Below are 23,855 nucleotides of genomic sequence, written 5' to 3' on the forward strand. Positions count from 1 at the left end.
CAACAGACTTATTGCAATAGACCTCTGGAATTTATTGCACATATTTTTTTAAAAATCGGTTTCAAGTACAGTCTTATAACTTGGAGAGTGTTAGTTTGCTAGTCAGTTCTCAAACCAAAGCTACGCCATGTTCTTATGTTATAATCTGCAGTTGTTTAGTTCTCTCCCTCCAGGCCCAGGTGCTGCCCAAGCCACATATGTCCATGGGAGCGAAGAATTCTTATCAACCCGTTCCGGCCGACCTTGACGTCCTCGCTTTCCCAGGCCTTCTAGACAGGACTTAGCGGGGAGAGCTGGGAATGGGTGTTTGAAGGGTTGTTACTTTCATTTTGTGTGTCATTCTCAACAAAGCTTTTGTTTAGCCAAGACTTTCCTAGTCCTTGGAATATGGATAACTGTATCCTGAGCATTGTCTTTCAATAAACCTTTTAGAATCAAGAAACTTTGTGCTTCTTGCAGAAGTGGGGAGACAAACTCTAGATAACTGCGATTCCATAGTCTGACACTTATCATAATGGATGCAACCACTTCCCCAGCCAACTACTCTGGTGCAGTGAGCATAAGCGTTGGCTGGAGAATTCAAACACAGCAGCATTCCAGTGAGCTTGTGAGTCTCGGTAAGCCAGGCAACAGAGTCTGCAGAAAGTGATGACAGCATAAGGCCTCAAGGGAAGTTTGGAAACATGACTCATCTCAGGCTGCTAAACAGGGTGCACACTGTTGACTCAAAGCGAGGAACTGACAGGAAGCAGCAATGGCTAATTGTAGGGCTTCCATTTATATCTCCCCAGCAGGTGTCAGTACAAGGTAGCATTGCTATAAAAATACACAAGTAAAAGGTATCAATTAAAGGCCGATGGAGTAGAAAAGAGGGGAATATATGGAAGGTGAGGCATATTTAGAAAATAGCTAGTGAAAGAGAAAGGACCCCCCCCCCCATTACTGAAAAATAAAATGAACATGTACTATACCAAATAATTGCAGAAATGTACTTCCAAAAGAAAAAAAATACATGTTACAGGAGATACAGAATATTATTAATATTCCATTATGCAAATAGTCCTTCCTATTTCTATGAGAAAATGTCTTTAATTGGCTAATAAAAACACATACAAAAAGAAACGAAAATTACATTTTTGAGAGGAATACATTGCCACAAAAAGTGTTCAAAATATCAAGCCACTTGTTTAAAAAATGGCATGGGAGATATTTATAACAGAAACAGTATTCCTCGCCAAGGTCTCTTGTTACTGGCTTCCAAAATTAGAAAGAAGAAACAAAAATTAACAAGAAAACAAATTTTCATTTTAAAAGGCAGTCTCTATACAATCTCTTCAGCTATCCTGCCACCCAGCTATTCTGTAGGCATTCAGACACTTCACTATAATGTCTCAAAAATCAATAGCAATTTATTCTCTCTTTGGACCCCAAGCAACAAAAGTAAATAATACTGTCACCTCCAGTCTGCCTGCAGAACATGGTCACAAAACAGTCCTTCCATTATAATACAACCTTAGATGGTTCTTTATCTATGCTAGCTCTGCTGATTGTATTGGCTTTCATAAGGGATAAATACTTCAGCAAACCAACAGAAAAGGCTCAGGTTTTTGTCTTGCAGCCAGAAAGAGGCAGAGGGGAAAGAATGTTGAACCTGAAGTAAGAGGAAAGTTTGACTCTTTTCTTGTTCACCTATGCTGATTTTCTTAGGACAGAAATAAGATACATGTACAACCTGTTCAGTTATTTTAAAAGAAAGCTACAGTCTTTGTGGGAAAGTATCAGCTACATATATGTAACCTCCACTCAAAGAAGAAATTATCTTCACAATCTTGTCCTTCAAAAGGTCAGTTGCTGAGTTGATATTTATAAAGCATCACATGCCTAGCACTGCACAAAACAAATAAAAACTAAATCCCGTGCCAAGGGTTTGATGATCCACATTGGACAAAGTTAATGAAAAGAAGCAGAGGATTTCAATGTGAAATTAGCTAGTTACGTGGAATTTGCTTGTTTGTGTGCACGCTTTCTTTTACTTCACTTACTTAACTTTTTACTTTCTCAATTTTTCCTCAATTTAACCTGTGCAGCAGATGTGTTTGCATTCAATTCATATGTCCTCAATTCTATAATCATTTAGGTGTTTTTGTATATGTACACCAGTGTCATACAAGCCCTCTATTAAATACAACAAAATACCAATACTGCAAAAGTGACAGAAAGGAAAATGCCAAGCTGTTTTCTGACTTCAAACACAAATTAAATCTGTTTATGGACCAGGAGTTCACCACTTCCCCCCTCCTACTGCAGTCCAAATGCCCCTCAAAATGCTGCTCTTGGGGGACCCTTCAGGAATGGCTTGAGACGGGAGTAAAAGATCTACAGCAGACAGGGAAAATTACTGAAAATTGTGAAAATTAAGCACTTACTTCTAACTGAGGTGCATCGAGTGGTCACCAGTGCAGTCTATAGCTCTTAAGAATGCCTGAGGTGCTCCCCAACCACCAGTATGTATAACCTCTTTCTGTATGGGTTCTAGAAATAAAAATAAAAATGTATCTAGCTCTCAAACAACCAGCCTCTTCCTCAGCTCCAGACACTGACTCTGCCCTACTGGGATAAACCAACTAGTTCATGGGGTTACACATGTACTTCAGTTTCCTGCCCTTTTCCAGGTGCAAGGAGGAGGGGGAGCTGCTGCCAGAGACCTCTGTATATGGACAATAAAAGAATAGAAGGAGAGAGCTCACAGTAGGGCAGGACTGTGTGACTGCACTAGTGACCACGCAAACATCAGTTACAAGTAAGTGCAACTCCCACACACTGCCGTGCTTTTTAAAATGTCAGTACTCATATTTAAGGTTGCACAGAAAGGAAGGTGTTTGCCCTTGGGAAAAGGGCAGGAAACCAGAGCACGTGCTAGGGGTCAGGGAGCGCCTTGGACATTCTTAAGAGATCTAGAAGTTGTTTCCTGTGGCAGGATGGCACATGCACAGTACCCATGTGGAAATGCATTGTGACTGTGACAATGGTCAACGGACAATAATATCACAGATAAGTTTCACTGTAAGTAAGAGCAAAGTCAAGCATACTCAATACCACACATATATTTATGTAGTCTTCACTGTTGTAACTGCTGAGAGAAGAGGTCTTGAGACTTTTCACTGTAAACCACCTTGAGCAGGACTTTGAAGAGATGGCATATCAATATCACAAACGAACGAAAAGAAGCTGTAGTGGATAACTGAATGGAAAGTCAAATTCCACAGTAGGGACTGTTAGGAAGAAACTAAAAATGCCAGATATTAAAGCCCTTAAATAAATCTATAGGAAGAAGCTGTGTTTGGATGCTCCATCATGAACAGAATATTGTAGAACTTAAAAAACCCTAAATTGGAAACTAGCAAAACTAAATGACACAGCTAGTAAATTCTGAGTGATGTTGACAAAAATTAAAAATTTTCACCTTGCCTAATAATACTAAGTCTCAGGGTCATTCAAAGAAACTGATTGATAGTATATGCAGGACATAAAAGAAATCTTCATACAAAGCATAATTCACAGGAAATCCACTTGGCCACAAGGTGTGATGATGATGACCCCCTAAGAGATGGCTTTAAAAGAGGATCAGACAAACTCCCAGAGGAAAAAACTATTGATGGATAACAGCCATCACCACTAAATACAGCTTCCATGTTCAAAGACAGCACTGCTTGTAATACCAGTTACTTGGAAACAAATGAACAGAAAGGGAAGGATGTTGTTTTGAATACCTGCTTGGAAGTTTTCCAGACATCTGTGTTTGATTTTTGTCAGAGACAAGATCCTAGGGCAGATAAAATTTTGGTCTAATCCAGTAGTTATTTCAATGCACAATTTAAAATATATATTATGTTTAGACTTCTACGTTATTTTAGTTGCAGTGCCCTGCTTGACAGCTTGGCTTCTACGGCAGCAGGGCTTGATTTTAAAGATTCCCCCTGCTCACCACCATAAATTGATGACTCGTATGAAAAATGTTCATACAGAAGAACTACTTTATTAAATAAGACCAACAGACTCATATGTTGGATACAATAGTTTGGGTGCTATGTAAAAGCATGAGATTCTAAACAGAATATTCTTTATTTACTCCCTACACCAGACAGTGTAAGTTACAGGTCACAGTAGACAGCAAGAAGAAACACATCATCAGTAAGCACATAAGACCTTTTAAGTCCTTTATCTGCCTTCACTATTGATTTCTATCATGTTCTACTCTATATTATGTTTCCCTTTCCTGATCTGCCACATGTAGTTCTTCTAATCAAAAGTGCCTGATTGTGGCTATGTCAATAAAATGTGTTCAGGATAGGTATTCTCTTTTAAAAGTAGAACTTAAAAATCCATTCACACATTAATTTTTACTTAGGAGTAAATCTAGGATTTTTTTAACTGTACACCTAAAGCATGGAAAATGTGAATGCAACGAACAATTCCATCATTCATGTGTATTATTCATCCTAGACTTGCCAGGTGCCTGCCAATGGCAGGCAACCTCCTGGCGATTTGTGCTTCTGCCGCCAACCACCAGCTGATCATTGTGAGGAGGCAGGCTGGAAGAAATGGTTGCATGTGCACCCACAGTTCCAGCAGATGACATCACTTCCAGCGTGACCCAGAAGCATTTTTCTATGTTTTAGACTGCTACAAAATGAGTCCTGGTGCAATGCAGTAGCTTCTGAGTCATGCCAGAAGTTACATCGAGAGGAGCCAAGGGGTAAGCACTCACGCACATGGGTTAGTACCACCCACCCACGTGGTTGGCCAAGTCAGATTACTGTAATACAGTCTATATGAGGTAGTTCTTGAAGGATAGAAGAACTGTTCTCTTCATCATGCATCTGACAAAGAGAACTGTGGTTCTCGAAAGCTTATGCTACAATAAAGTGGGTTAGTCTTAAAGGTGCTACTGGACTCTTTACTATTTGACAGCACCCTGACAATGTTGGCAATGACAGCTGTGCACGATACCCTCCCAGTACGTACATCATTTAAAGTGCTAGCAATTACACATGCAACCCCAACAGTTTAAAGAAACATGTCAATATTATAAGGAACAATTCACAAGTATTCAAAGAGTAATATACAGTTTGGTGTGGTGGTTAAGAGTGCAGGACTCTAATCTGGAGAGCTGGGTTTGATTCCCCACTCCTCCACTTGAAGCCAGCTGGTCGACCTTGGGTCAGTCACAGCTCTCTCAGAGCTCTCTCAGCCCCATCCACCTCACAGGGTGTTTTGTTGTGGGGATAATAGTAACATACTTTGTAAACCGCTCTGAGAGGGCATTAAGTTGTCCTGAAGAGTGGTATATAAATCAAATGTTATTATTATTATATGTATAAAATTCTTATTTGGAGTTTCAAATGAAAAACCTTCTACAGAAATATGTCAGTTACAAGAAACAGGACAAACTGAGTTAATTGTTCAGACCTTTAAGCATTAAGGTATCAAGAGTATAAATCCACAAAGCCTCCTTTTTTAACAAGGGTTTTTGCACTGCCCGTTGTGGAATCTGACTACCTGAGAACAGAATCATATACCTAAAATCATCCTCCTTATGTCAACAGTTAACGAACTGTTCCACAATCGTGGCTTCCACGGTTTTGTTTCAAACTTGGGAAATGTGCTCCAACAAGCTGACAGGTGGTGCTACTGACATAAAGCATGTTGCATTTACAGATAATCAAGTATACCACTCCTGACAATGGATGCGTAGTAAACTGCTTAAGATGGATAACGAACCCTGTATTAGAGATAGTAATACGGTCCCCCGTTAAGGTAAGCTGACAGAGTCGACAGCATCCACACCTATAATGACCTAAAGAGTGGATTGAACTAAGAACTAAAAAACAAATATGAATTCCAATCAGTAATCTTTTTGTACGGTCTGACTCCTAACATGGTATTTTCTCATCGGTAGACTACAATATCAAGGAAATTGACACAGTTCTTATCTGCCTGCTTGTAAAACGGATATTCTCATCCATTCTTAAAAGCTCAGACAATTAAAGAAAAATATTCCTTATATGCAGCTTCTCTGGTTGAAGCACAATGCCATGGAGGAACAGGTTTATAGGAGAGAGGCTAGAACTATGATTCAAGCATTCTGCAGATGATGTTTTATTGAGGGCACAATGTAGAACAGCCAACTCAGATAGATGTAATCTCTTTACTGCAAGACCTATATCACAGACAGACCAAATCAGGTAGGCTTTAGATTTCACTCCACAGTCAAATTGTATTAGAAAGATCATTTATAAGGGACATCAAAGGGTGTGAACCCTTCAATTGGTTTTAGACAAATGCAGAACTTGAAGGACATTGTGGTATATTCAGATTTTCGTTCTGTGCCCAGTGAGTCTATCCACCCTTTAGGTCATTATTGGTATAGACATTGTCGACTTTGTCTGCTCTGTCCACGTGTAGTTATTCACCTATATTGTTAGGTTGAAAAGTTTGGGGGAGCCTCCTATTTTCTGTTTTTGTTTTCTGTTTAATAGCAGCCTGCCATCAAAGAAGGCAAGTGGTCATGAGGAACAGGTGCCTCATCTGTGGAATTCCTTTTCCCTAGCTTTTCCCTAGCTCTTCACCTGGCAATATCAGTTAAGACTTCTTTATATTGCCAAGCATTTTCATTTCAAGTGTTATACTTCTTATTGGTTTTAAGTTGCTACAGATATTGACACTTCTAATACTTTGATTCTTTCTATGAATGTTGTCATTGTTTGGGTACCTGATATCTTGCTATCAGTCATCTCACATTATTGACATGAGGGTTTATGAATGGTCTAATGGGAAGTCATAGTCTCTGCGCTTACAATGCCCAAGGACAGATTTAAATTTCAATTAATTTTAAATACTTAAGTTTAACTCAAGTTGGGGCTCCATCCCAACTCTGGTAAACTAGAGGCTTGACGGCAGCTGAAAAATAAGATCCAGAAACTTCCCTAATACAGCCCTTTTGTAAACAATCTGTCACAGGAGGTTCAGATCCAACATAACATAAAACCATGGTTTATTTTAGATACGTTACTTTGAAAAACCAGGATTCAGTTTGCAAACTGTCATTCAAATCCTCCTCTGCCTTGACAAATTCTCTGGCTTTATCTCCTTTACTTTTCCCCCCTATAGAAGACTGGCGAGTATTTCAGTCTACATTATGGTGAGGGTGGTGCTAGGAACACACCGGGATTAAGTCTATTCAACAGTCATATAAAATCATAGTTAAGACTGAGGTTAATAAGCTCTGTCCATGGCTTAATGTACTTTTTTTAACCATAGTTAATGGTGTAAGCCATGTTTGGACAATCACAGTAGCCATGATTAGCTTAACTGAAATAAGATTTCATGTGACATCTGAACTTAAAGGAAAAGGTGCACTTTCTTTCCAAGTTCAGGAAAGCATTCATGACAAGCTGGGTACATGACTTACAAAACCAAAGGATGATAAATTCTGAGGGCCAGTTCTTCATAACAGTTCCTAGATCTGGTAGTTCCTTGCTTCTTGGAAGTTAAAGTTAAACTGGTGTAGTCAAAGTAGGCATGTTTTGCTCAATTTTTGAGAACTCCTCCTTCCAAACAAGGAGGTAGGAGTTAGTGTATAGTCCATAGTACATATATACTTCTAATTTACACATGCATCAAATCGTGCTCTAGAGAAGGCCCATCTACATCTTTTGTTTGTAATGTCCAAAAGATATGGGGATTTGGTGTAACTCAGTCCTTTTTTAAAGCTCTTATAGCTTAGAGGAAGCATTGCCTCATCATTTTGGGACTCTATATTAACTAGTCTTTGGGTGATTAAAGCTTTTGCTTTGTTGAGTCCCATATCAAACAGGGCTACTGGGTCCAAGCCAATCAGTTTAATTTTATCAGCTATCCTTGAGTACTGTGTAGGATAAGGTCAGAAGCTAACAACAAGTGAATTAAACCCTTTGGCTCAAGATGAATTCTTAGCCAGTAATAGATGACATGTTCCCAGATTTTTATTTCAACTCTGGGCAAACCAGCTTCTTGCCTAAGAATGATATTAGGAGTACATCTAGGAGCATTAAATAGAGATCTGAGAAATTTAGATTGAACAGTTTCTAAGATCTTAACATTAGCAGTTAGTAGGGGTGTGCAAAGGCACACTGTTTTGGGATTCTCGTTTCGGGTATACCCAAAACAAGAATCTGTTTCGGCAGCAGCTAAATCCGAAACGGCAAGCCATTTCGGGTTTAGCGGTTCAGGTATCGTTTCGGGTTGTTTCGGGTTTCTTTTCAATGGGAAAATGCCTCCGTCTTCCCGGACGCTTGGGGGAGGCATTTTCCCACCGAATCAAGCCAAAATTGGTGGGGACCTTCCTCTAACTCCTCTCTAACAACCTCCCAAGTTTCAGACCGATTGGACTTTGGGGAGCCATGTTATGGCCCCCCAAACCAGGTCCCCCTATCCTCGCCTAAAAAAGGGAAACGAACGTATTTTTAGCTTGCTGCTGCTAATCTTCTTCATTATTTCCTATGGGGAAAAATGAAGAGGCAGGCTTGTCTTGCCAGGGGTGGCATTTTGCATGCAAAATGCCCCCCAACCCTCGAGGGCCCTTCTCCCACCTTTCCTCCCACCCCCCACCAAGGCTCAGCCTGCTCCCACTTGGGGGGAGGGAGCATTTCATGGCCTCCCCAAGTAGGTGCTCTTTTCTCCACCAATTCCACCTGTGGGAGGCTTGTCTTGCCAGGGGTGGCATTTTGCATGCAAAATGCCCCCCAACTCTCTGAGGCCCTTCTCCCACCTCTACTCCCACTCCCCACCAAGGCTCAGCCTGCTGCCACTTGGGGGGGGGCATTTCATGGCCTCCCCAAGTAGGTGCTCTCAGCCCCCAAAGTCCACCCCCCACAGCCCCACACAAACCCAATTCCCCCCCAGCAGCCACACACAGACTCAAATCCCGATTCCTCACATTAGCCCCTCACAGACCCAAATCCACCCCCAGCAGCCCCACACCCATAACCCCAGGAACAGGCTGGCAAAGGCCAGCCCTCCCCCTTTGTTCCCTATGCTGGGAACTTCTAAACTCTCTTTCCCAGGGCAATTCCGCACAGCCCAGGGGTGCCACAATGGTGGGCAAACTTCTGAGTGCCAACTTGTCCCTGGGAATGAGCACCTGACCTGACACACAGACAACCACCCCGACACGCCCACCACCTACAGAGAAGCCTAGCCAGCCTGCCGCACTGTTTCCTATGATGGGAACCAACTGCACATCAAAGAATAAAACACGAACAACACAAAATAAATTTTTTAAAAAATTATTTTCTCAGTTTCAAAGTACAAGTAGGCAAAGCATTATGACACATTACACCAGCAGTCCCCCACACAGAAAAATAACATGACTCACTTAAGATCAGAGAATCACAAAAACACAATTCCTGTCAAAAACACTTTATTTCTTGAACAGCTTTAGGTTACACAGCAGGGGGGCACACCAAAGGGTATGCCAGAAGTATCTTACACAAAAATAACACAACTCACTTCACATTAAAGAATCACCCGAAAACACAATTGCTTTCAAAAACACTTTATTTCTTTAACTGTTTTAGGTTACACAGTAGGAGGGCACAACAGGGCATGAAAGCAGCATACTACACAAAATAATACAGCCCACTTCACCTTTTTTGACAGCAATAGTGTTTGAGTGATTCTCTGATGTGAAGTGAGTTGTGTTATTTTTGTGTAGTAGACTGCTTTTACGCCCTGTTGTGCCTTCCTACTGTGTAACCTAAAACAGTTAAAGAAATAAAGTGCTTTTGACAGCAATTTTTGGGGTGATTCTTTAATGTGAAGTGAGTTGTGTTATTTTTGTGTAAGATACTGCTGCCATGCCCTTTGGTGTGCCCCCCTGCTGTGTAACCTAAAGCTGTTCAAGAACTTCCAGCAAAATATGAAAGACTCCTTATTTCAAATAATAATTATAAAATCCAATTTATATAACACCCTTCAGGACAACTTAACACCCACTTAGAGCAGTTTACAAAGTGTTATTATTAGAGATGGGCACGAACCACAAAAAATCTGAACCATGAGGTTCGTGGTTCGTGGGTTTTCATGAACAAGGAACCACGAACTGGCACAAACTGGGGCAAGTTTACAAACCAGTTCGTGGTTCATGGGATTTAAATGCCCCTTTCTGGCTGTATAGCAGTGGCAGGGAAAGGGGCATTTGACAGTTTAAAGGGCCTTTTCCTGCCTTGCAAGGGGCAGATCCCTTTAAACTATCAGCTGGCAGGTTGCAAGGGGGGAATTTCCTCCTTGTTAGGGAATTCCCCCCTGCCACCTGCTAGCTGATAGTTTAAAGGGACCTGCCACTTGCAAGCAGCAGGAAAAGTTTATATGGCCATTTCCCTGGGGAAATGGCCATTTAAACTGCTCCTTTAACACAACCCAAACGAACCAGTAGACCAGTTCATGGAAGTTTGTGGAAATGAGCTTCCATGAACAACTGGTTTGTGAACCGGCATGGTTCGTGCAGTTTTTTTGGGTCGTAATTTGAATCGTGCCCATATCTAGTTATTATTATCCTCATAACAATCATCCTATGAGGTGAGTGGGGCTGAGAAAACGCTGAGAGAGCTGAGCCTGACTCAAGGTCACACAGCTGGCTTCAAGCAGAGGAGTAGGGAAACCCGGTTCTCCAGATTAGAGTCCTGCTGCTCTTAACCACTACTCCAAATTAGTGTAGTCAACTAATAAAAGGTTGCAAAAAAGTAATATGCTCCCAAAACACAGACTATTAATATATATGGCAGAAGGAAGAACTGCTTGGAGTTTTAAAGAATTGTATAACTTTAGTTATTGATATCAATCATGTAACTTAGAACAAATGTTGGAACAAATACAAAATCAGGGAACAATGAAATGCTCGCACAAAAGACACATGTACTGCATGGGGGCAACACTTTAAAATTCTGTTTGCAGCAATTGCTTTCCCTCACCAAGCAGTTTGCCTAATGTGGCTCCCTTGTAACACTATAGATAAACTAGAAGCCGTTTAGGGAGCAATCCTAAACATGTCTACTCATAAATAAGTTTCATGTTATTCAGTGGGGCTTACTTCAAGGAAAGAGTCCTTAGGATTGCAGCCTTAATGTAGTCTAAGCACAGGGGCTGCTTGGTGTGTATTTCTGTAGCCTTAACAGCTACTGAATGTCATTTCATTTTTAATTATTATTTTTTTCTTCTGTCTTGCAAGGAAAAAAGGCTCAAAGAGCAAGTTATAGCAATTTATATTTAAAAGTTCTTAAATTGCATGTGCTAAGAAGGCTTCATGTCTGGGAAGCTGAATCCCTCCACAATTTCACAACTCATTGTAATAAGGAGCAAAATAGCAAAATAAATTATTTGACAGCTGAGAGCTCTCTTTAGCAGAAATGAAAACGGTGTTACTAAAAGACAGATAAAAGCCAAACTGAAACTCAAAATAAAACTACTTAGCTCATTCTACAGTTCAGACATTTTAACTGTTTGTGACAAAAAGTTTGCTCACATTCAGGTGTGTAAAAATAGTGAACTTTGACAAAAAGCTGTATGATCCGCTGCAATTATGATAGTTCTCTTTTGCTGACTAAAACAAGCACATCAAACAATATAGAACTTATCAGAATAACATGCCACATTATCATCTGTGAAAACATCTACTGTAACATGATGTGCAGTTGGTATTCCATTACCTACTACACATTTCCCATTAGACAGTGTATTTAATTTTCTTCATTTACCCTCATCATTTCTTGATGATGTTCCAATCAATTTTGAATTAACAGACTGTCTTCATTTCAAATATGCAGGCTACATTTTAGTAACACATTATAAACACTCCAACATACCGATTAAGGTTGATGAAGTAAACCAAGCTCCTCTGATTTAAGGCATTGTGTTCTGCTGTTTAGAACCAGATCTAGCAAACTATAGCTAAAAATCTGAAAGTGGAGATAACTTAACCCAGATACAAAGCAGATCCATAAAAAGTGCAATTCAGAGCCAAGCTACAAGTAATGCATGACACGAGGTGGACACGTGTCAGGTTCCTGAAAGTTTTGATGGGAAGTGTAGGCGTCTTTTCTGACTACCACTGACAGCTCAGCTCTTTCCCAGTCACTGGAGGCTGGAGTTTACCAAAGGAATTCACATAGTTAACAACATAGAACCCGTCCAACTTGCAGATTTGGAGGGAGAGTGCCTACATAGAGATTGCTAGTATTTACAACAAACATTTATTACAAGCAAAGCCCACTGGCTGCGGGGTGCAGGGAGCTCACCTTCTGCCAGCCCAAAGGAACCCGACAGTTGCCGCTGCTCCAAGCCCCCTTACGCTGTTTTGCCGGCTGGCAAAGCTGCTGGCAGCCAGGACAGTTGGGCATACTCCCACTGGCAACAGCGAAGGAAGCTTTGCCCACCAGCGGCAGTGCACCCCTTCCAGCCTCTGCGGCACCCCTCCCACCCTGTCTTGTACTGAAGAGCTGCATGGGATCTGGCAGGAGGCAGTGCGGCTCAGGAAGCTTCCCGCACCTCACATGCCCTCAGCTCTCTTCCTGTACTTTACATGCCCTCGGTTCTCTCCCTCGGTTTGCCAGCACCTCTCCTGCTGCCCACCCACCTCTCTCTGCTGGTACGTGGCGCTCTGGATGCCCCCCGGTAGGCAAAGTAGGTGTGGGGCGTGCGAGGCGCAGGAAGATTCCTGCACTGCTGCCAGCGGGAGCGCTTCCAAATGTCCTGGCTGCCAGTAGCTTTTCCAGCTGCCAGTGAAATAGTGTAAGGGGACTTGGAGTGGCAGCAACTGTCAGGGGCTCCCTTGGGCTGGCAGAAGGTGAGTTCCCTGCACCCCACTGCCAGCAGGCTTTGCTTGTAATAAATGTTTGTTGTAAATACTAGCAATCTCTATGCAGGCACTCTCCCTCCAAATCTGCAAGTTGGACGGGTTTTATGTTGTTAACTATGTGAATTCCTTTGGTAAACTCCAGCCCCCATTGACTGGGAAGGAGCTGAGCTGTCTGCGGTAGTCAGAAAAGATGCCTTCACTTCCCATCAAAACTTTCAGGAACCTGACATGTGTCTACCTCATGTTAGGCGTCACTTGTAGCTTGGCTCTCAGTGTCCTGAGAATTTGAGAGCACACCGGGCTATCCTATTCAGCTGAACCTGGAAACAACCAACACCCTAAACCAGAAACACAAAAGGTCAAAAAGATTTTACTAAACCAAAACCAGAACCAGTTTTACGTATATGCACGGGCCTAAAAAATGAAGTTCAAAGACCTTGTACTGAGGCTAAGGTTGAAAGCCTCCAGGTGATGGCTGGAGATCTCTTTGAATTACAACTGATCTCCAGTCCACAGAGATCAGTTCCCCGGGAGAAAATGGTTGGAGGATGGACTCTATGGCATTATACCCTGTCGAGGTCCGTCCCCTCCCCAAACCCTGCCCTCTCCAGGTTCCACTTCCATGATTTTCCCAACCTGGAGCTGGCAACCCTAACTCAGGCAGTTATGAAGCTTTTATAGGCACTTACATTACCTTATATGACAAAGTAGGAACAAGTACACTTGGAATAATCTGACTGTCTACAAGTTGATGCAGGGCAGAATGTGGTCTGAGGACTGGTAGATGTGACTGTCTCTCTTACAGTTATTCAGTCGAAAAGGGAAACCCGCGAGGGTTGATATACTATATTCAGTATTTACCCAGCAATTCTATAACAGCAGTTCTATATATTCAGAAATGCTTATAATACAAACTTGCAACAATACAATAGAAATTTATACAGAATGAACCTTCAAAGTAAAGTAACCAGTGTCCGTTCAGTATCTTCTTAAACACAACTCATACAGTCACAAAGTCAGGTGTGTAGACAAAACATGCAGTGGTAAAAGTACCCCCCGCTGAAATCCACTCCGGTGCAATAGCCAAACGGTCAAATGGAAGAAACACGCCCAATCTGGGGCCGGCTGAAGCACAGATTTCGTCCAACGCCTCGTCAGGGGTGTCTATCTTCGCTGTTTTTGACACTCAGAAGCATGTGTTCTTTACATCTAAAAGATAAACAAATCTTCGTACAAACCAAAATGCAATCTCTGCCCCACTGAATTTGCTGACAAACTGCCTGAGAACTTACATGTATATTCACCCCAAAATATTCGTGGTCTGCAAACCATTGATAGAATTACAGCATATTTTCACACTGGTAACGTGCGGCGGCAGTTAATTCTCTTGCACGCCTTGTATGAACTGAAACAGACCTTTTTAAACTATTTAATCAGCCCGCCCATCTAACTTAAGGAGACAGGTGATTCTCAAACCTCATACACAAATTAAAGAAAACAATTCAGAGACAGCTCATTGTTTAATCCCTGCGGCTTCACAGTTCGCAAATGTAGGATCCAGTAAGCTTCTTTGCGTAAAAGAAAAATTTGACTGAAGCACTCTTTTTGCAGGACTTCCAAAACCACAACCCGAAAGGAATTATCAGCATGTTTACAATCCATAAAATGCTGTACCAAAGATGCTTCTGTGACTTTATTCCGAATACGGGAAAGGTGTTCCAAAATGCGTATTTTTAATGGTCTGGCAGTACAGCCTACATATAAAAGTTTGCAGGGACATTCTATCAAATAAATTACGCCTGCAGTGTAACAAGAGGCAAAATGAGCAAATGTCAATCTTTCTCCTTTAATCCAGACCTCCTTTCCTTCTGACATAAGGCTACATGCAGCACACCTGCCACATTTGAAATTGCCCTGAGGCAGGTGTGCTCTCTCCTTAATCATGTCCAAACGTGCGTGGACCAAACTATCCCTAAGGCTGGTTGTTTTCCTAAAGCCACACAGTGGTCGTTGTTCACAGCCCTTAATGTCCTGAACAATTGTCCAGTGTCGATCTGCTGTTCTCTTAATATGATTAGTAAGTGGAGTGTAATCTAGTGCCCATTTAATCCTATCCACCGTATCTCGGGACTTGATCTGAAACAACCTTGTCCGATCTATCATCTTAGCCCGCGAAAATGCTGTATTGAGGATTCTTTTTGGATAATTCCTATTTGTGAAGTCCCTACACAAAGCCCTTCCATCTTTTAGAAAATCCTGGGAAGTGGAAGAATTACGCTTAATACGTAATAACTGTCCATACGGGATATTCTCTTTTAAATGTCTGGGGTGAAAGGAATGAAAATCCAAGTAAGAGTTACTGTCAGTTGCTTTCGTAAATGTTCTTACCTTGACCTTACTCGAGGAGTCCCTATACGTAATCACATCTAAAAAATCGATGTGTCCCTTGGCGTGCCGCCAGGTGTATTGAACCTTACAATCCCTGCTGTTCAACCAATTACAAAAGGGCTCTACCTGATATTCTCCAGAAAACAAAAAATAAAGGTCATCAATGTACCTTCTGTAAAAACGAATATGACTTCTAAAGGGGTTGGTCTCATTCATGATGTAAGTCTTTTCCCATCGAGCCATGAAAAAATTGGCGATGCTAGGCGCGGCCGAGCATCCCATGGCAACGCCGTTCTTTTGAATGTAAAATTGGTCCTGGAACTTAAAATAATTTTTCTCTAGGACTAAATCCAGCATTTGTAACAAGAGCAGTACCGGCAAGGAGCACGAAACACCTGTATCTTTCCTAAGAGATTCTTCAACAACTTCCCTGGCGGCCTCATGGGAATAATTGTATAAAGTGAATTCACATCCATTGTTAAAAAACAACATCCTCTTCCAAGGAAATGTCCTCTACCTGATTAATGAAATCCTTTGTATCACGTAACAAAAAATCAATCCTCTGCACAGACGGTTGAAGAACCGAATCTAAAAGAATGGCCAAAGGTTCTAGAACAGAGCCACAGCCTGATACGATTGGCCTGCCTGGTGGAGGGAAGACTTGTTTGTGCACTTTTGGTAGTATGTAAAATAACGGAATTCTTGGAAATTTCACCTGCAATGCATGGTATAAGTTGTGTTCTATGTCCCCCATCTCCCTCGCCTCATCCAACACTATCTTTACGAGTGCCTGTATATGATTAGTTGGATCCAACGGAATCTCTAAGTAGCTGGAAGAGTCCTGTAATTGCCTATGGACCTCATTTACATACATCTCCTTGTTTAAGACCACTATGCCGCCCCCTTTATCAGCGGGTTTAATCACCAATGTGGGATCTGAGCGTAAATTCCTTATTGATTGCCTTTCCTCACGGTTCAAATTATACCACACGCGATTAGATTTGTTTTCTAGTGTTGTTATGTCCCTTAGTACCATAAATTCAAAAGTATCCACCCGGTGATCGGACACGGGGGGAATAAAAGTCGATGTGCCTTTGAGGTGATGGGGCACCGGAAAAACACCACTGCTCACCGGTGGTGGCAATGCGGCAGAGGAATCCTCTGCTCTTACCCCCTTCCCTCTTTCTGCTGTTCCTAACAAGAGTGAAGGCCACCTCTCTCTCACCCCAGTAAGCATCTCATTCTGATTATTTCCCCGCAAACTAGGTTATCCCAAATTGTACTTAGAAGTTAGCCTTCCAAGGCCATGGAACTAATAGATCGTTATTAGCCTGAATGCAGCAGCTCCTGCCCCAAGAAATATGTGTGTGCTCAGTAGGGTTGCCAGGTCCCCTTACCCTCATGTGGAAGGTAGGAGACCTGGAACTCACTGCACTAACATTCTCACGTACACACAAAGTGCATGCGCACTCCTGAGGCTATGTGATGATATCACTTCTGGGAAGTGACGTCATGATGCAGTCCAAGTGCCACCTCTGGGAGCACTTCTGCGTTCTGCAGAGAGCTAATTTTAGCTTGTTTGGGGCTGAAATCAGCCCACTGGGGAGTACGGGAGCACTTCCAGGGTGGCTCAATGGACCCTAGAGTGCTCCTGCATTCTGCAGTGGGTTGGTTTTGTCTCTGCTACTTAGAAAGACTATAAACTCGTCTTCTGTCCTGTTCCCCATTTTTCTCCACATTTACACTTTAAGCTTTGAGGTATATGATGCTGCAATTGGAATTGAAATAGTTTGGGCTGATATTTTCTGGGTATTGTTTGGAAATGCACTAGTTGCTTGTGCTTTGTTTTAATATTTGCTAGTAGGGTAAGTTCCTCCTCCCCCTTCGTAATATTGTACCCAATCCCCCATAAACTCCATATTCCTTTTTAAACCTTTAAAATCTGTTTCTGTTGTCCTTTTTCTGCTGAATCACACTCTTCACAGCTACTCACAGCCACCTCAATAGGTAGTAGAAAAGAGCAAGAGTCTAGTAGCGCCTATAAAACTATCAAAATTTGTGATAGGGTATGATCTTTCGTGAATCACAGCTCACTTCTTCAGAGAAGAAATCAGCATTGGTAATGATGTGACAGGAAGCCTAGGTCTCAATTCAATCCAGGTGGATGCATTGTCTTGAGCTTTGTTATCAGTTGCAATTCAGCAGTCTCTACCAACTTCAATAGGTAGAGATCCCTGTTCCTACTCCCTGCACAAACAAGTGAGCTAATTCCCCATACCAATCTGAAACAGCATGCTCACATGTGTGCAGGATTATGATAACAATGGGTGGTGAGTACCCCACTGTCCCCCACCCCCCACCCCCTGGAAGACCTGGCACCCTTAATTGAAGGCTTCACAGCATGGAAAGTGCAGGATAAAACCAACTGGGGTAGTTTTTAGTTCAGACCACTGCATAGCTAAATGAAAGGTAAAATACATGGATAAATACATTCAAATTTTATGAATTTAAAAATAACAAGAATTTTGTAGGGCAGGTGAAATTCCAAGACATTTAATTTTTCATGTTTATTATAAACTTTGAAACAAGTTGAAAAGAAACTGTAAGTGAAAGCACCACATGATCTAGGAGGAAAAACACAAGATTACACAGGAGCAATTTACTGAGCGAAAAGATTTGACAGTTAATTGGTTTCAAACTTAAGGGGCACAGGCTATGTGCTTTCTGTGAACCAACCTAAAAAACACTAACTTTTTTTAAAAAATCACATCCCAGTGGAAACAGACTTTCTATTCTAAAATTAAGTCAGAAACTAGACTGGAAAGTGTCCAAATAATCAGTGGCATTTGCACTGATTATGAAGATATTTGCAATCAGTTTATAGTTGTTTAGGGAGAGGCTTCACAATTATCTCCTTTAATGCATCTATGATCTTTCCCCCATACAGAAATTTTAACCTCTTTTTGGACCCATTTTGGCAAAACTTTTGGGCAAGGTAAGAAGCCATATTCATCCAAGAAACTTGTCAACCTCCCCAGGTTACAATAATTCAGCTTTTCTGACAACTGAGACTCAGCTGATAACTTTCTGAGACTGACGTGCTGAAACAATAGCTTCTAAGCCTGAGCAAGAGGGAACACTTTTACTGGTGAAATTCTCTGCAGTCTATGTAAGTCACAACAACCATCTGAGTTAGCTGTACTCATGTCCAGAGGGCTCAAATCTGCTGTAAGTGCTTTACCACCTGTACAAACTCCACCAGACAGCAGATATGTAAAAGTAAGAGCATCTTGTCATCACTGTAGAGCAGGCATACACTTGTGCTCTTTCTTATGAGCCATCAACCAGCCTGTTTCCTCACCCCAGCTCATCAATACGTCAAGAAGAGGAACCAACACTATGAGGATGTACAAGACTTCTTGATCTTATCATGTCAATTGCCTGGGTTGCCTTTAGATTCCAGACATCAACCAGTGTGTTGACAACCATATCAGCAGGACATTCCTCAAGGGCTCTTATCAGACCCTAGAAGTAAACTATTCTAGCTAAAAGTTGCAAATTCCTAATAATCTAAACTTCACCAGAAATGGGCAGTCCATGACAAAGGAACTGTTGAAATGTCACCTGCAATCAGCCTATTTGGAATCTAATCAGTACAGAAACCCAAACTGAGTGCCTTCCTGGGCAAGAAGGTGTTTTAGATAACCCTACAGTAGTCATGACAACCATAAAATCCTAAACTGCACCAGATGAGGAAGAACTGGCATGAATATTGAAGTCCCTGAGGACTTAAAACCTTGGGGATCTCAATCCAATTTTTCAGTAGCTCAGGCAGAGAGGCTATCAGATAGTGTGAGAACCAAAAGAACACTTACCCAACACTATCTACTGACACACAAGACTGGAACTCTTACACCACACTTGGTGAGGGTGATGGCATTCTGATAGACTATGGCAACTTTTTCTCCCCGAGAAAGGGAGTCAAGGCTAGTGTTGCACAAAAATATCAGGTGGGATTAATTCCCCAGTCTCATCTAACGAGTCTTAGCATGGCATGCCAGGTCAGCCCTTTTATCCAGATTAAATTCTGGATGATATTTTATTATGTACAAGACTTGCATTCAGCGATCAGTTTTCTGGATCTGATGATGTGGTTATCAAGATAATGTTAGTTGAGAAAGTTGCCTGTTATAAACTGTTTGTTCCTCTCTACCACTTCCCCTTTCTAGTCCCATCATCATATCTCAGAGAGTAGATAGCAACACCTGATACAAATAAAACAAACAAACAAAACTATTGAGTGGAAAATAAGAATGGCATGAACCAGTCAGAGTTCAATTTTATCACCTTAGTCCTACTTCATTTAATTCAGAAGCAAGTCTCATGGACTTTGCTAGGATTTATTCCCTAGTAAATGAGCATAAGATTGCAGCCTAAATCCTACTGATTTCAGTAGGATAGTTAAGCATTTGCTTACCTCTCCCATTAACATTAGTGGGGGTTTGTGGGCAAGGGGCCACATGTTCATGATAGTTTCCCCCATTTTTGTCAGATTTCCTGTTCCTGTGGCATTACTAGGCTCTCAGGGTGGCCTTTTTTCCTGATATGGAGATCCTTCCATTCAGGGGGCACCTGCTTCTGTGAGAAGCTTGCAAGTGTTAAACTCTGGCTATATCATGCCAGAGATTACTTTAAAAATTACCAACAGCAATCAACACGGAAATATTAGAAGATTTTATCAAAAGGGTACTTGAAAACAGTAATTCAAACAAGACAGAACTGCAAATCAGATTCTTTTGAGAACCTTTTATTAACTGCTTTTATGAAAATGTGAGAAATGGGGGAGACAAAGAGCAATTAACTGATCCATTAATTTTAAGACCCTCCTGTTCCAAGCAAAGTTAAGAACTATGTATTTCTCTGAAAGAAGAAGAACCAATAGCCAATATAAGAAGAGAAAAAGCATAGATTTAGGCTATAAGAAAACCTTGCATACATAATAGAAGTGGAATCAAACATGGAAACTATGGGAATTTTTTTTTAAAAAAAATAAGAAGCAAACTTATAGGTAAATTAGACAAACGAATTGCTGCTCAGGAATGCAGGAATAATTATCAGTTGTATTAAATTAATAAACCAGTGGGACGGTTTTGCAAATGTCTGATGGCTGAAAGAATGTTTTAATGCTCATAACTATTACTATTAATAAAGTCAGGATTCAGTCTAAATTCATCCAGTTTTACACAAAGCATTTTGAATGCCTGTAACATGTGGAATAAAAAGGATGCCACCGAAACATGCACAGACGGCAGTTGTCTAACAATAGACCATCCTCACACATTGGGAAATAAGGAGTAAAATGGAGTTGACCATTGTTTCTAGAATACCAAGACACACAAGAGCACAGAATTAGCATCTCAAGAATGGCAAGAGATAATTCCAGAGACTACATGTGCATGACAAATTACAGCAAGCTACATAGAATCAGCTTCTGCTCAAGAAACTATGACTGCATGAAGGGCCTCATGGAACTGAAACAAAGAAGCAGGTACTTTGCTGTAGTGGTTAAGAGTGCGGGATTCTAATCTGGAGATTCGGGTTTGATTCCCCACTGCTCCACTTGAAGCCAGCTGGGTGACCTTGGGTGAGTCACAGCTTCTAGGAGCTCTCTCAGACCCACCCACCACACAGGATGTTTGTTGTGGGGATAATAAAAGCATACTTTGTAAACGTTCTGAGCGGGTGTTAAGTTGTCCTGAAGGGCGGTATATAAATTGAATGTTATGTTATTACTACTTTTAACTTACTTCTGCTCTAGTATTTCAAATACCCCTTATACTCTTGTCTTTAGTGATAAAGATATTTCAGAGTCACAGGAACTGTAAAGAAAGATATATACTGATATTAGGGTTGCCAGATCCCCTGAACCCCCGGGCGGGAGGTCAGAGGCCCATCATCTACCTTCTATATTCCCCCATTGTGCGCACATGCACAACTTCACTTCTGGAAAGTGTTATCATTGCACGGGTCGCAAGCCGACCGGGGAGTGCTCCTGCGCTCTGCAGGAGCCCGATTCGGCCCTGATAAAGTACTGCTGGAAAGAAGAACCAGTGTAACTTATAGCAGGGCTTGCAAAGTAATGAAGAATAGTTACTAGAGGACAACATGAGGGGAGTTATTAAAAAATAAGGCCTTCTTTATATTGAGTAAGGAATATGTCATAGTACAATACTGACATAATGTCCTTTGCTCTTTATGCCACCAAAGAGACCAGATCTGCCATCATTGTGCTTGGTGCATGTGACAGCTATTAAATTTGGTTAGACTGAACTGTCTTTGCTAAACTACTTTGGCTTTGCTTAAGTTAGCAATAAACAGCATGATTCATGGATCTGGTTTGAATGTCAGTGTATTTGTTTTTTTATTTTATTTCATTTATTTCAAATTTGTATTCCACCCTCCCCACAAGCGGGCTCAGGGTGGATAACAATATATTAAAAATACAACAATCAGCATTCAAAGAACCTACCTAGTCTCTTCATGGGGAGTGTGTAACAGAAACTAAGTCAGGTATGCTTGACTCCTGTTATTTAAGCACTGATAGAAGATTTTGCATCGGCCACTAAAACAGAGTGATATAATGAATTCTAGTTGCCTCTGCTCAATGTTAAGCCCCAATCCTAAGGCATAAACCTGTTACAAAAATAGATGCAATTTATTTTCCCTGGGACATTCATAAATGCATCTGAGGAAGTGGACCTTACTCCACAAAACCTTCAGTAATTATAAGTGCAGTAATTATAAAGTTACATATAAGGTTGTTATATGATTGGATTCACACTGCCCATTATTTGTGGCTAATAGTCCAAGTACTCTGCTCAGGATCATTCATAGTGATGAGCTTTTTAGGATTCGAACCTGCATTTTTCACATCCAAATCAAACAATACACATTTATTGCACCGTACTGGCTCTCACACACATGTGAATAATGGCAATCCTGATTTACAAGCTTCTCAAAGTAAGCATGTTATTTTGTCTTCTCTAGAAGTAACTATTTCAACTTAAATGTTCTCTCGTGGTAAATACTAAAGATGATCAATATCCTTTCTTCTTCATTACAGCCTACATTTTATACAGGCGTGTTGCTATGACTCCTAATGCTGTTGACAACATTTGAACATAAGTGCCAATTGCTAGCATGATTGCTACTGGACTAACACTTATCTCTCCTTGTCCACTTGCACCACACTCTGTAAGCATCAAAATGACTGTGTGATCGGTAAATTGTGCAGGATTTATTTTTAGCTGTTACACAGAAATAAAACAGTAAAGCTTAATGCGAGAGATCAGTATTGGCATAATTCTTTCAAATGCAAAGATAGCCATCTTCACTTTTTCAAATACATGCTTTACTATCACCCTTTGGAGATTTTCAGGTATATTGATACTTTCCCAAGTCGCCTTTCTTCCCTTTACTGTTAACAAGCTGCTTGGTGTTGTTTTTTTTAATCGTCTCAATTTGTCAAAAGCAGGTGAACAGGAGGGCTTTACAAAGTACACCATTCCCCCTCCTTTAGGGGCTATAAGGCCACATTAAACTTGGCTAGTTATTAATAATTCATGCCCACTTCCTCAGTTCACGACAGGGGCATCTCTCTCGGAGCATTCTTTGTACTGAAAGGACTTTACCAAGAAAGAAACAGTATTCGAAACAAAATGGGGAGCAGCATGAATTCTGGGTAACCCCCCCCCCAATCTTGTAATAATTATTTTGCAGCTTTCAACCTTTAGGGAACCACACTGAGTTGTTGCTGAGAAAGTCATGCACGTTTGGCACAGAATTCATGAAGACCACTTTATCTTTTTGGATAAAGGGAATCTTTGAGGAATTTCGGGAAACAACTGAGATTTGGTACTGCCTGACTGCTGTTCCAGTTTATTTTTATTTTACTTTATTTATATCCCACCTTTCTCCCTAATAGGGAGTCTATGCAACTTAGATTGTTCTTGTCTCCTTCATTTTATTCTAACAACAACTCTGTGAGGTAGGTAAGGTTGAAGTATGTGACTTGATCAAGGTCCATGGCAGCAAGTTTCCATAGCAGAATGCGGATTCAAACATGGGTCTCCCAGATCCTAGTCCAACACTCTCACTGCTATACCACACTGGCTCTCTCTCCTGTGATACTCCTGTTGCTTGCTTAGCCTACATAACTGTAAAACAAAAATACTGCAAAGAATATGCAAGACTACAGTGATCATTCCTCCAGAGGAATCTATCTTTTCCCAGCTACTAATGTTTTACTGATTGCCAAGGTGAAATGTCAAAATTCTCTACACTGATGATATAATCAGCATTCAGAAACCTTTTTTCTCTTTTCTCTTAAATCAGGTATTTCTCAATATATGCTTAAAATGCAATCCTAAATGAGTTTGGAATTCATCTCCACTGGCTTCCCGTTTGGTAAAGATTAAACTTATCTACTGCTAATGCTGTCTGCAACAATAATTGTATAGGATTATTGGCACATCACGCATTTTTGGTATGGTTGACCAGGATGCTAAATATACAT

General features: G+C 41.1%; 1 protein-coding gene across 3 annotated transcripts in view; it reads right to left on the minus strand.

Moving 5' to 3' along the window:
- Positions 1-23,855, minus strand: part of PRKN (parkin RBR E3 ubiquitin protein ligase) — a 1,286,511-nt gene that overhangs the window by 1,210,087 nt on the left and 52,569 nt on the right. The window contains exon 2 of one of the 3 annotated variants that reach the window (XM_054972207.1): positions 2,427-2,532. The exons of the other annotated variants lie outside the window; for them this stretch is intronic. Coding sequence (XP_054828182.1) covers position 2,427 — 1 coding nt within the window. The 5' untranslated portion in view covers positions 2,428-2,532. The remainder of the gene's footprint in view (positions 1-2,426; positions 2,533-23,855) is intronic. 3 annotated transcript variants of the gene reach the window in all.

The sequence above is a fragment of the Eublepharis macularius genome, chromosome 1 (genome assembly GCF_028583425.1).
Source record: "Eublepharis macularius isolate TG4126 chromosome 1, MPM_Emac_v1.0, whole genome shotgun sequence".
Classification (NCBI taxonomy): domain Eukaryota; kingdom Metazoa; phylum Chordata; class Lepidosauria; order Squamata; family Eublepharidae; genus Eublepharis; species Eublepharis macularius.